The sequence below is a fragment of the Rhinoraja longicauda genome, chromosome 20 (assembly GCF_053455715.1).
Source record: "Rhinoraja longicauda isolate Sanriku21f chromosome 20, sRhiLon1.1, whole genome shotgun sequence".
In the NCBI taxonomy this organism is placed as follows: Eukaryota; Metazoa; Chordata; class Chondrichthyes; order Rajiformes; family Arhynchobatidae; genus Rhinoraja; species Rhinoraja longicauda.
Genome location: NC_135972.1, coordinates 1,635,422 through 1,646,402, shown reverse-complemented (window position 1 = coordinate 1,646,402; position 10,981 = coordinate 1,635,422). Strand labels below are relative to the sequence as shown.

Here is a 10,981-nt window from a genome sequence, read left to right as displayed (position 1 = left end):
ACTGGAAGGGGACCAATGGCCTAGCAGGCTGGTTTGCATGTGCTATTTGGAAGGGTTGAAATAGATCTGTGGGGGGATGGGATCCAATGTGGAGGCAGGCTAGAGAATGGAAGTCTGTACAGGTCAATGACAGCAAGTTCAGTGGCAGCAAGATGGCAGGGAGTATGGAAAGACGGTTGGATTAAATTGCATTTATTGCAATGCGAGAGGCTTGACAGGTTCGGCAGATGAACTCTGGGTGTGGGTAGGCATATGCATTATAGCCATTACTGAAACATGAGTAAGGGAGGGGCATAACTGTCAGCTTAATGTTCCAGGGCACAGGTGCTACAGGCAAGACAGGTGGGGATAAAACAGGAGGAGTTGCTTTATTAATTAAAGGAGAACATCACAGCAGTAATTCGCAAGATTATATTACCGAAAGATCATCCAGTGGGTGGAGCTGAGAAATATAAAGTGGATGATCATCTTGTTGGGAGTGAAATATAGGCCTCTAAATAATCAACTGGAATTGGAGGAGATTGCAGTCAGCTGCAAGACTCATAGAGTTGTCATCGTAGGGGACTTTTACTTTCCCAATATAGATGAGATGGAATTTAAGAGTTGATATTGTTTCTGTTGTAAAGGAGCATGAATATAGGAATTAATACTACACTGGGTGAGTTAAAAGTGCTGGATTGTTTGCACATATCACAATCTTCTGTTCTTAATGTACACAAAGTAGCTAGATAAGTTGATTAAATTATTTATTGACAAGCTATGAATAGTAAGACCATTTACAATATAACATGATCTGTCCTAAAGTAACAGGCAAAATCTCCAAAGCTCCAGTTGCCATAAAATGTTGTAGTTTTTCAGACTAATAATAGAAATCATAATCCTCAGCACTTCGCGTCATTTGTTTGAAGCAACAATAAGCAATACAGTAAGAAAGTTTACCTAATAAAGATGCAAAGTGCATTTTTCAATTTTTCATTGATGTAATGCAGAGAAGATCCTTTGTAGCCAGATTTAACTAGTTTTTCCTAAAATAAAAACAGGTTTTAAACAGTTTTGAGGGTGATTTAGTGTTCATAATGCAGCTTTAGTAGGCAAGGGTATAAAGATGTATAGAATTAATTGTAGTTGTGAGACGTGCAATGTAGAAGTTCACCTACACTCTCCAAGTGCCCGTGTGGTATTTGATTATTGTTGTTCTTCCCTTTGCAAGGTGGTAGATGTTAACTGATTGTCACAATCTTTTGCTCCCTTTTGAGGATTACAGCCAATTGAATATGTAGTGGTTTAGACATTTGTCCATGCGCATCCAAAATCCCAATCTGTTTCCCTCAAAGTCAACTGTTGCCAGCAAAGTCTCAACCATTTTGTGAAATAGGTTGTTAATAATTGTACAACATGCTCAAGAAAGCATTGAAATGTAAGTCTGGGATCTGTACATAATGCAAACAGAACAAATAGAAGCTGTACAATGTTGTTGCAAACTTGTTGGTCCTGTTACACAAACTACATTTCAGTGGTTTAAGATCCTCTGAGTAGCATTAAAACCCATGTATTTGTATAAAACCTTTCTATATTTCTATAACGGTAGGGAACACTTTCAGCAGCAAATGCCAGAAGCCAATTAATGCTATGTTAATTTGTTTAAAATGTGATTATTTTGATTGTCAACGGATGTTAGGGGATGGGGGTACTGTACATGTGAGTTACAGGAGGTGATAAATCTGCAATGTCAGTGAATAATGATACAATTTTGTGAATAAGTAACTTTTTAAAGTTCATATTTCTTAAGTTTCCATAAACATTGAATTGTACAATGTTATAGCAGCGAAGGGGACAATTTGGCTCATTTTGTTGCTATTTAAATACACTTTGCTGCCTTGGCTAATTTTTTATGAATAAAATGTACTTAAAATAACAGCAGGCACAATGTGAATGAACCTTTGATACGCCATTCACAAATGACTCGGATACAATATATCTGATATATGGTTATGCTATTAGATATCCATTTTTATTTGTTTTCAGGCCAACATGTAAAGCCCAATCCAAACTATCCCTTGGTTAATAGTCAGTCATGTTGGTGTGGATCTGTCGTCATGTGCAAGTCAGACTAGATAAAGATGTTATCTGGAAGGATATTTGTGAACCAGTGGATTTTTAATGACTATCTGAGTTTCATGATTAACAGTATAGATGGTTGCTGTTTAATTCTAGATTTATTTAATAACTGAAACTGAATAAATTCCTTTGCTGCTAAATCTGGATTCGATCTCTGTATCTCCAAATCAATAAGCCAGGTCTTTGGATTCTAGGTAGACACAAAATGCCGGAGTAACTCACTGGGTCAGGCAGCATCTCTGGAGAGAAGGAATGGATGACGTTTTGGGTCAAGACCCTTTTTCAGACCATTCTAGACCAGTGACCTGACCATGATGCTCCCACACGCTATTCAGAACTGTAATTTTAACTTGTGTGTAGTAACTACTACATGGCATTTAACAAATCTGTCTTTTCCTGGAAGAAATGTGTTGACTAAATCAAACATGATATCCCCTTCCTCCACAATGCTGCCTGCCTTGCTTCTGCCCACCAGAACAGCTATTTTGGAAATGACACGGAGTCAGCTGTTCATTGTAGATCGCGAGCCTCCACCAGATGGTGGTAGGAGGGGGAACATTGATTTGATATAATGAATGTCTAAATCTGTCAGCTCATTACAACTGAGTAGATTCGGGGAGATGTAGGTAAAACAGCATTAAAATAATATTGGAAAATTAGATAAGCATACGCACTTTAGAGTAAGTTTTACCAATGTTTTATTTTCACATTTGCATTTTACTGTGACAGTCCAAGTCCCAGTATTATTCACAAATTACTATTTTGAAGGCTAAAATCTTCATTAGATTATGATATGCATAATTAATATGCTACATCGGAATGTCACTGCTATAGGTTTCCTGAAATGTTATAATATCTTTGCAATAAATTATCTAACCAGACAAAATCAAGTGCAACAGTGTGACAAATTGGTGATCTTTTCCCCACATTAGGAAGACCGAATTCTGGTGACACTATTAATTACAATAATGAATTCTGAATTTATTCTACCAGAGAATTTTGCAAATAAATAATTCAAAATCCAGGCATTTAGAAATGCAATCTAACATTTCTCATTCGTAAACCAAGTAAACATAGAATGATCTTGCAAAAATATTATAGAAATATAACTATTCAAAAACAGTTTTTTATTCCACATCCATTTTGTAATGCTTTGCCAGTGTTATCCTCCACTGAGCCTCTGCCCTAAGCTCAGAATTTCAGCTATCTTTATTTTCCAATTTCTTTTCTCCTCCTGCATTAATTGTGCATTTTTGCAAATTGAAATAGGACTAAGGAAAGAATCGCAAAGCTAAAGACCGTGGTAGGTACAATATGGCAGTGTTCATGTTCAATATTGTGCATCACTGTTCTTTTTGATTCATGGATGGAATGCCACTGTGACTGGCTGGTCCTACTAACATGGATGCTTGCATATTTGAAAAATAACCAATGATCCTCTTAAAGTGTCGCTGTTGTGTAGCTACTCTCAAAGTGCTCTGACATGGAGTGTGCCAGGATCATGACATGTGTCATTGAAGCCCAGGAGAGGATGGTATTCTGTGTGAACACAAGCCTTTCTAGGTTTCAGAGATCTTGGCTTTGGAGGGTGTTACTCGAGGGGCATTGTGTTCTCTTGCATATAATACACAGAGCAGTCATGGTGAACTGACTGCGATGCCGTCAAATGAGTTGCTTTAGGATGGGCTTCACTTTAATCTGGTTGGGACCAGGGATTTGGGTGGCAGAGCATGTAGAGTTGTTGCCTCACAGCTGACAGTAACCCTTGTTTAATCCCACCTCCAGTGCAGTCCGTGTGGAATTTGTGTGTTCTCTCTGTGACCAAGTGAGCTTCACCCCTTCCCTTCCCTTCCCTTCCCTTCCCTTCCCTTCCCCTCCCTTCCCTTCCCCTCCCCTCTCCCTCTCCCTCTCCCTCTCCCTCTCCCCTCCCCTGGTTGGGGAAAGGGGGCAAGTTTGGTCAGGGTAAATTTAGAAAATACAAAGCCATAGAAATTGGTGATGATAATTAAAATTTGTCAGGAAGTGACAATGCGTAAAAACGTAAGGATATACTTCAACTCGAGTCTGAGCAAGGGAGCAATGGTACAACGACAAAACTGAAGGTTCTTTATTTGAATGCAGGCTGCATTTGTAACAGGATGGGTGAATTAAAGGCACAACTGGAAATAAATTGGTTTGATCTAATACTACAGTGATATTGGTTGCCAATTACCTAGATTGTGGATTAAATAATCCAAGATCCATTACTCTTTAAAAAAAGCCAAGAAAAATTATAAAAAGGAGGCAGGGTAGTCTTAATTTTGTTTGTGGGATAAAGGCAGTAAAAAGGTCCCTAGTTCAGAAAATCAAGAAGTAGATGGAGCTAAGAGACAACAATTAAACTGTGATTTGTGGTGGGAACACATTGGAGGTGACGGAATAAGTCGATTCAAGTTTAGTTTAAAGATACAGAGTGGAAACAGACCCTTCGGCCCATCGAGTCCCAGCGACCACACACTAGGGACAATTTTTTTACTTTGTCTCTATAAGTCCGTGACTGTGTGCTGGTGACACCTGATGTGGATGGATGCATCTATGACAGTCAGACTGGGGAAGAAAATGGTGAAGTAATTGTTCCCTGGTACTAGTTTTTCCAGAACCTGCCACAGCACTGGCAATAGAGTCCTTTGGAAGTTGCATGCAGTCAGTGGTTGAGTTTACCTTTGCGGTTGGATTGTGAAATCCTCTACCTTTGGAACTTCCTATTTGGGGCTTCCAAGTGGTCTTCAACATGGCGGAATATTGACTCATTAAGAGTGTGTTCAGTGGCAATTTAAAAACTTCATTTGCAAAACATTAACAATGTTTAAATTCCCATGGTAAAACATTTAAAATCCATTAGCTAAAAATGAAGATTGATGCAGAAGTTTTTACAAAATAAACACGTTTTACAGAGAAAGTATATTTTTCAAAAGAAATGGGCCATGACTATTACCCCGAGAGAAAGGGCAACTTTCATTAATCTGGATATATTTATTGTCCTCTGGTGCTCTGAGAACGTTCACCAGTTTGGATTCTTGCTTTGAAAACACTGCTTATGCGGCCTTAAGTTTCAGAACTAATTGCCCGTGTCTCTGGAGTGGGGACAGAGAGGTTGATAGTTGACGGTGTGGAACCTGAGCAATGTGGCAGCTGTTGTATGGCAAGTTGGTCTTTCAGCAGAATCAGGATGTCGTCCAATTTCTGGTCTATCTTTGTGATCTGTTGACAAAAACAGAACAGTGAGTTCATCAACCTTGCCCTCAGGTTTCCATTATCACACTGACAAGGCAACTGCCATGTTCTGTCACCAGATAATATTCCCTTCCCCCTCCACCTCCCCTTTCAGCATTTCGAAGAGACTCTTCCCTGGATTGTTCTTCCATCTTCACCAGTCTTTCCTTTATGGGACATTTTCATGCAACCACACAAGATGCAAACCTGTCCGTGCACTCTCTCCTTTCCCTTCATCCAAAACACCAAATAGACCTTCCAGATGAAGCAGTGGTTTACTTACTTCCAACCTTGTGAAATACATTTGGTATTCCATGTGCCATCCTCTGCAAAGAGAAACCAAGCCTAGAGTTGGGGTTGCCTTATTGCAGGGGCAATTCTGAATTTACTATTGCCTGTCTCTTTATTCTCTATCCCTTCCACTTGGATCTATGTGCAGTCTTGGGACCGTTGTAATAATGTCCAGCATAAGCTCAAGGAACAGGCCTCTGGATGCTGTCAAATTCTGCAGCTTTTTCTGTATCAGAATTGGTCAGTCCATCTGTGATTTGGCACAGCTTGACCTCCTGGACACTTCCTACCGCTTGCCCTTCAGAATCCTTATATTTTGTGATCTTGCCCACATTTCACAGATATTGTTTCTGTTCAGACTCTTGCTCTCAATAACCAGACGACCTTGATTACCAGTTATCCCCACAGCTGCAGCCTGATCTCAGGGTATCACTCCATTTATCAAGAGATACATTTGCCTGTGGACATAGCTGGGGCTGTGCCAGTGACTTTTTGATGTTCTTGCAGTTGAAAGCCAAGAATATAAAAAATGATTTATCCTACCTCATTTCTCTCCTCCAAGCAGAATTACCAGTTTGGCAGCTTGGAGATGAATGTAGACACAAGGAACTGTGGATGTTGGTTAACAAAAAAGGACATAAAGTCAGCAGGTCAGGTAGCATCTCTGGAGAACAAAGATAGGTGATGTTTCAGGTCTTCCAGCTTTCTCACCCTCTACGACAATCAGTCTGAAGAAAGGTCCTAACCTGAAACGTGGTCTGTTCATGTTATTCAGAGATGCTGCCTGACCCACTGAGTTACTCCAGCACTTTGTGTCTTCATTTAAAATGTGGCTGGTGCTTGTTGTTGAGAGAATGCAAACATCTCCATTTTCAGCTAGGATGAGTCAGAATGAGGTAGTGTTGGGGACGGTGGCTGTGTCCAGATATCCAGAGTCACGGGCGGCCTATAGTTGTGACATCCATGCACGGCCAGGTGCAGTCATTAACTGCAAAGGTTTGCAATCAGTCTATGTATAGCTTTACTGTCACCGCAATGGTATAATTTTACAGGTGTGTGCAAGATATTTGGATAGCTGCCAGAAAATCTCCTTTATCCCTCATCTCAAAGCAGAATTACCATCTGGCAACTAGGAGACATATACTTATTTAAAATGTGCTTGATGGCACCCATGATACAGAAAAACTAAAGTCCAAGAGCAAAGCATTGAATAAAATATAACAAGCAGAACTGAGAACAAGCAATCAATTAGGATGTATAATCTGCATTATGGGTATCCCTTTATTAGGTACCCTTTAATGGAAAGCCCTTTATTAGGTACAATCCAGTAAAGAAAGGGGGCAGGACAAAGGAGAATTGGGTGTGCTCTAGGGTGTGGTTTTTTAATGTTACACCAGCACATTATTTTTTTTAGCAATCCAGTATCAGCAGTTCCCTGTGTCTTCTATGCTCTGCAAAAACATGTATTATAGTGAGTGCAGAAGATTCCTCAAATGATTTCTGGTGTGGGTGAGGAGGAGAAATCTGATGTGGCTAATGCCTCTGTAACAGTGCACATTGATGCACTAAAGTCCAAATGCAAAGCCACTTTCCCATCACTCTCATAACCCCACCCACCCCACACCCAATGCAGAGTTGTTCCAACCAACACTAGAACATTCTCTTCAACATCATCCTGATGCTTTAAAAAAAAAGTTTTTGGCATCGAGGTGTAACTAGTACTGTCTTTCCGCTGAATGGATAGCACAAAAGCTTTTTATTATACCTCGGTACACGTGACAAACGAAAACTAAACTAGTAATGTCTGTATTTACTGCCTTCCCTAATTGCCCTCAGCGGCTGATGTCAAGTTATCATCTTTAACTACTGCGAAGGTATCACAAAATGCTGGAGTAACTCCGCTGGTCAGGCAGCATCTCAGGAGAGAAGGAATGGGTGACGTTTCGGGTCGAGACCCTTCTTCAGACTGATATGACAGATCAGTCTGAAGAAGGGTCTTGACCCGAAACGTCACCCATTCCTTCTCTCCTGAGATGCTGCCTGACCCGCTGAGTTACTCCAGCATTTTGTGATACTATTGATTTGTACCAGCATCTGCAGTTATTTTTCTACACATCTTTAACTACTGCAGTGCTTCTCATGAAGGTATCCCCACAGTAGATTGGGATAGACATATTTCCAACCTTTTGGTTTGGTTTGGTGAAGCAGAGTGGAAACAGACCCTTCGGCCCACCTTGTCCATGCTGACCAGCGATTACCAGTACACTATTTCTATCCTCCACACTAGGATAATTTATGGAAGCCAATTAACGTACAAACCCGCACGTCTTTGGAATATGGGAGGAAACCAGAGAAAACCCACATGGTCACAGGGAAAATGTGCAAACTGTAGAGACAGCATCAGGATGGAACCTGTGTCTCTGGTGCTGTAAGGCAGCTACTCTACCGCTGCGCCACTGCTGAGATGTTGTGGGATGAGAGGGGAACCTGCAGGTGGTGGTGTTACCATGTCCCTACTGCATAACCCTGATCCTTAATGGCAGTAGTATTGGCAGACTTGAGAGGTGCTGTTTCGGGACAATGACTTGCTTCCACTCTCCAGTTGTGTGGCTAATGAGGCCAATATAAGAGAACTGCATTCTTTCACAGAAGAGAAATATTTATAATGAAAAACTTTTATTTTCCTCGGTTTAAGGAGAGCTTTCAATTTCTACCTCATTCACCTGACAAGGTAGGATCAGTCTATGACCTTTCCATTATTTACTTTCACGTGACATTCTACACCCTTTATTGTTCGCTAATTAAGATAAGTGTTTAAAAACAGCTGACCAATTATATATTCCTAATCAAAGTGAGCTGAAGTTGATGATATGATAAGTCATAGGAAGGGTAATGGTTTGTAGGTCAAGGTTGTTTATGGCATTGTAAAATTGAAAGATCCTCAGCTCATTACTAACAAATTGGAAGTAGTTCTGGATCCCTTTAACAACATTGATGCGAGGCCCTGTTTTCCATCTAACCAGCTGGTGGTCGGGTAATGTGCACACCTCTCCATAATCACAACCTCCACGTTCAGTCCCTCACTCCCGTGCTCAGCTTGCGTGGCTGCTACGGGCGAATATTCGGCCAATGCAGAGAAAATAACAGCTGAATAACAGCTGCTGAAGCATTATTGGCTGCCGTAAGCCAATACGCATCAACAGCCTGAACATTCCTGCTGGGATAACCCGACCATCATTCAGAGCTGTGATCAGATGATGCATTGGGAAACTGCAAATGGACGATGTCTGATGCCCACTAGGTGGTCCCCTCTGCAGAAACAGTACGCGCAATTGTGCAGCAATCTTCTCTTCTCAGGAAAACGTAGGTAGCCAGCACTATCTGTGCGACCACCAGGCAAGGTTCACAGACCATGATAGTGGATCAGTGTGAGCAGTTTCTTGCAGGAACAAAGGAAAAATGATCGCAAAGATCTTTGAATTGCCTCCATATTGGTCTTGTTCAGCCATCGCCACTGTGATAAGTTGACAACATACCTGCGTTTGCTGTACAAAGCTGATATGCAATATGTTTTTGTCTGACCATTGCCGAATAAATTTTGCTGAAGCCAACTCATACTTGGCATTATATCTGTCCACTTTGGTGGCTTAGATGAGAAGAGAAAGCTGTGTAAAGATCATGCATTTGCAGAAACGTAGAGCTTAAATATGGTAGTGCTGGCATGCAATCAGGAGCGCAGGTACTTGGTTTCCTGAAAGTCATGTCAGCGAAGATTTACCAGGATGACTTGAAGACCTGAGCTGTAAGGAGAGGTGGGGCTGGTTAGGGGCCGTTATTCTTTGGAGTGCAGGACGCTGAGGAGTGATCTTATAGAGTATTTCATCTAGAGTAGGGGAATCAGGAACCAGAGGACATAGGTTTGAGGTGAGAGGGGAGAGATTTAATAGGAACCGCAAGGAGCAACTGTTGATACGGAGGCTGGTGGGTGGATGGAACAAGCTGCCAGAGGAGGCAGTTGAGGCAGGTACTATAACAATATTTAAAAGGTATTTGGACTGGTACATGGATACGAAAGGTTTAGAGGGATATGGGGCAAATTCAGCAGGTAGGACCGCGTAGATGGGGCACCTTGGTCGGCATGAGCAACTTGGGCCGAAGGGCCTGTTTCCATACTATATGATTCCATAACGTGTCTTTGGGAACTTGCATTGTGCAAAGTTACTACAACATATCTTGCATTACATCATCACTGTTTGTAAAGTATTTTGGGTCATACTGTAAACAATTTAAAAGTATTTAATAAAAACAATCTTTCTTTTAATTGAGCAAACTAGTACTACAGGCTGAGCTGGTGAGATGAGCATGGCCACCTGTTGTGGCTGAGCTGGTGAGATGAGCATGGCCACCTGTTGTGGCTGAGCTGGTGAGATGAGCATGGCCACCTGTTGTGGCTGACTATTGTCATGTTGCTCACAACAATCGGGTGTGCACCTGCATCACCAGAAGCCCAGACGCTGTTTATTTCCTTACTCATATCAGAGAGAAATGTATGGGTTAGAGAAAGGATACTCTAAAGTCAGGAGAAGCAACTGATATTTAAGCTAAATTATTCACTTTCCTGAACTGGGCGTACTTTGCGTACAATGCAAGTCACCTTGAGAAGAAATTGATTAAATTTTTACCAAAAAAAATGTTTTAATCCATTATTCTATGCTGGATTCAGAAACGGAAAATTAATGGAAAGGTTTAAAAAAATGAATTAACAGTCTCCTGTCATGGATCCCTAGAATTAGTTTTTTAAAGGAAGACTATGAGCGTTACTTCACAATATCTTATAATCATTGCACCTGAATGCAAGATTTTGTTTTTCTTGGACATTTTTTCTTGAGAAATTCATATTGTATGGCTTCCATAAATTCATGTGTTTTAAAACAAATGTTAACCTGTTCTTGGTTCTGGTTTTGCCTGCGTGGAACAGTTGTTGGGTTCATTTTTAGAGTTCCATGTGTACATTTTTTTAATGCCAGATAATATATACAAGACCAGTGGGACACATGGGTCTAAGAATGCAGAGTGGAGCATTTGTTAGAAGGGTTGGAAATTGAGACAAATATGTCAAATAAAACTCATTTGAAAACGCACTATTAAATTGATTGGTATGTACATTTATGAAGCAGTTGATGTGAATGAGAATTGCTAGACTAGAGAGCCAGATGTCAAAGTAACTCTGAGCATCTCTGCCTATAGCAGGAAAGTTTGGATTCCAAAGATGTAACCCTACTATGCTGGAAGTCACTATCTGATGGCTCATCAATTTAAA

General features: G+C 40.8%; 1 protein-coding gene across 3 annotated transcripts in view; it reads right to left on the bottom strand.

The window, feature by feature from the left end:
* Positions 1–4,069: 4,069 nt before the first annotated feature.
* Positions 4,070–10,981, bottom strand: part of kcnq1.2 (potassium voltage-gated channel, KQT-like subfamily, member 1.2) — a 184,145-nt gene continuing 177,233 nt past the window's right edge. For all 3 annotated transcript variants that reach the window (XM_078416718.1, XM_078416720.1, XM_078416719.1), the window contains one exon: positions 4,070–5,358. In XM_078416718.1, the coding sequence (XP_078272844.1) occupies positions 5,203–5,358 (156 nt within the window). In that variant the 3' untranslated portion in view covers positions 4,070–5,202. The remainder of the gene's footprint in view (positions 5,359–10,981) is intronic.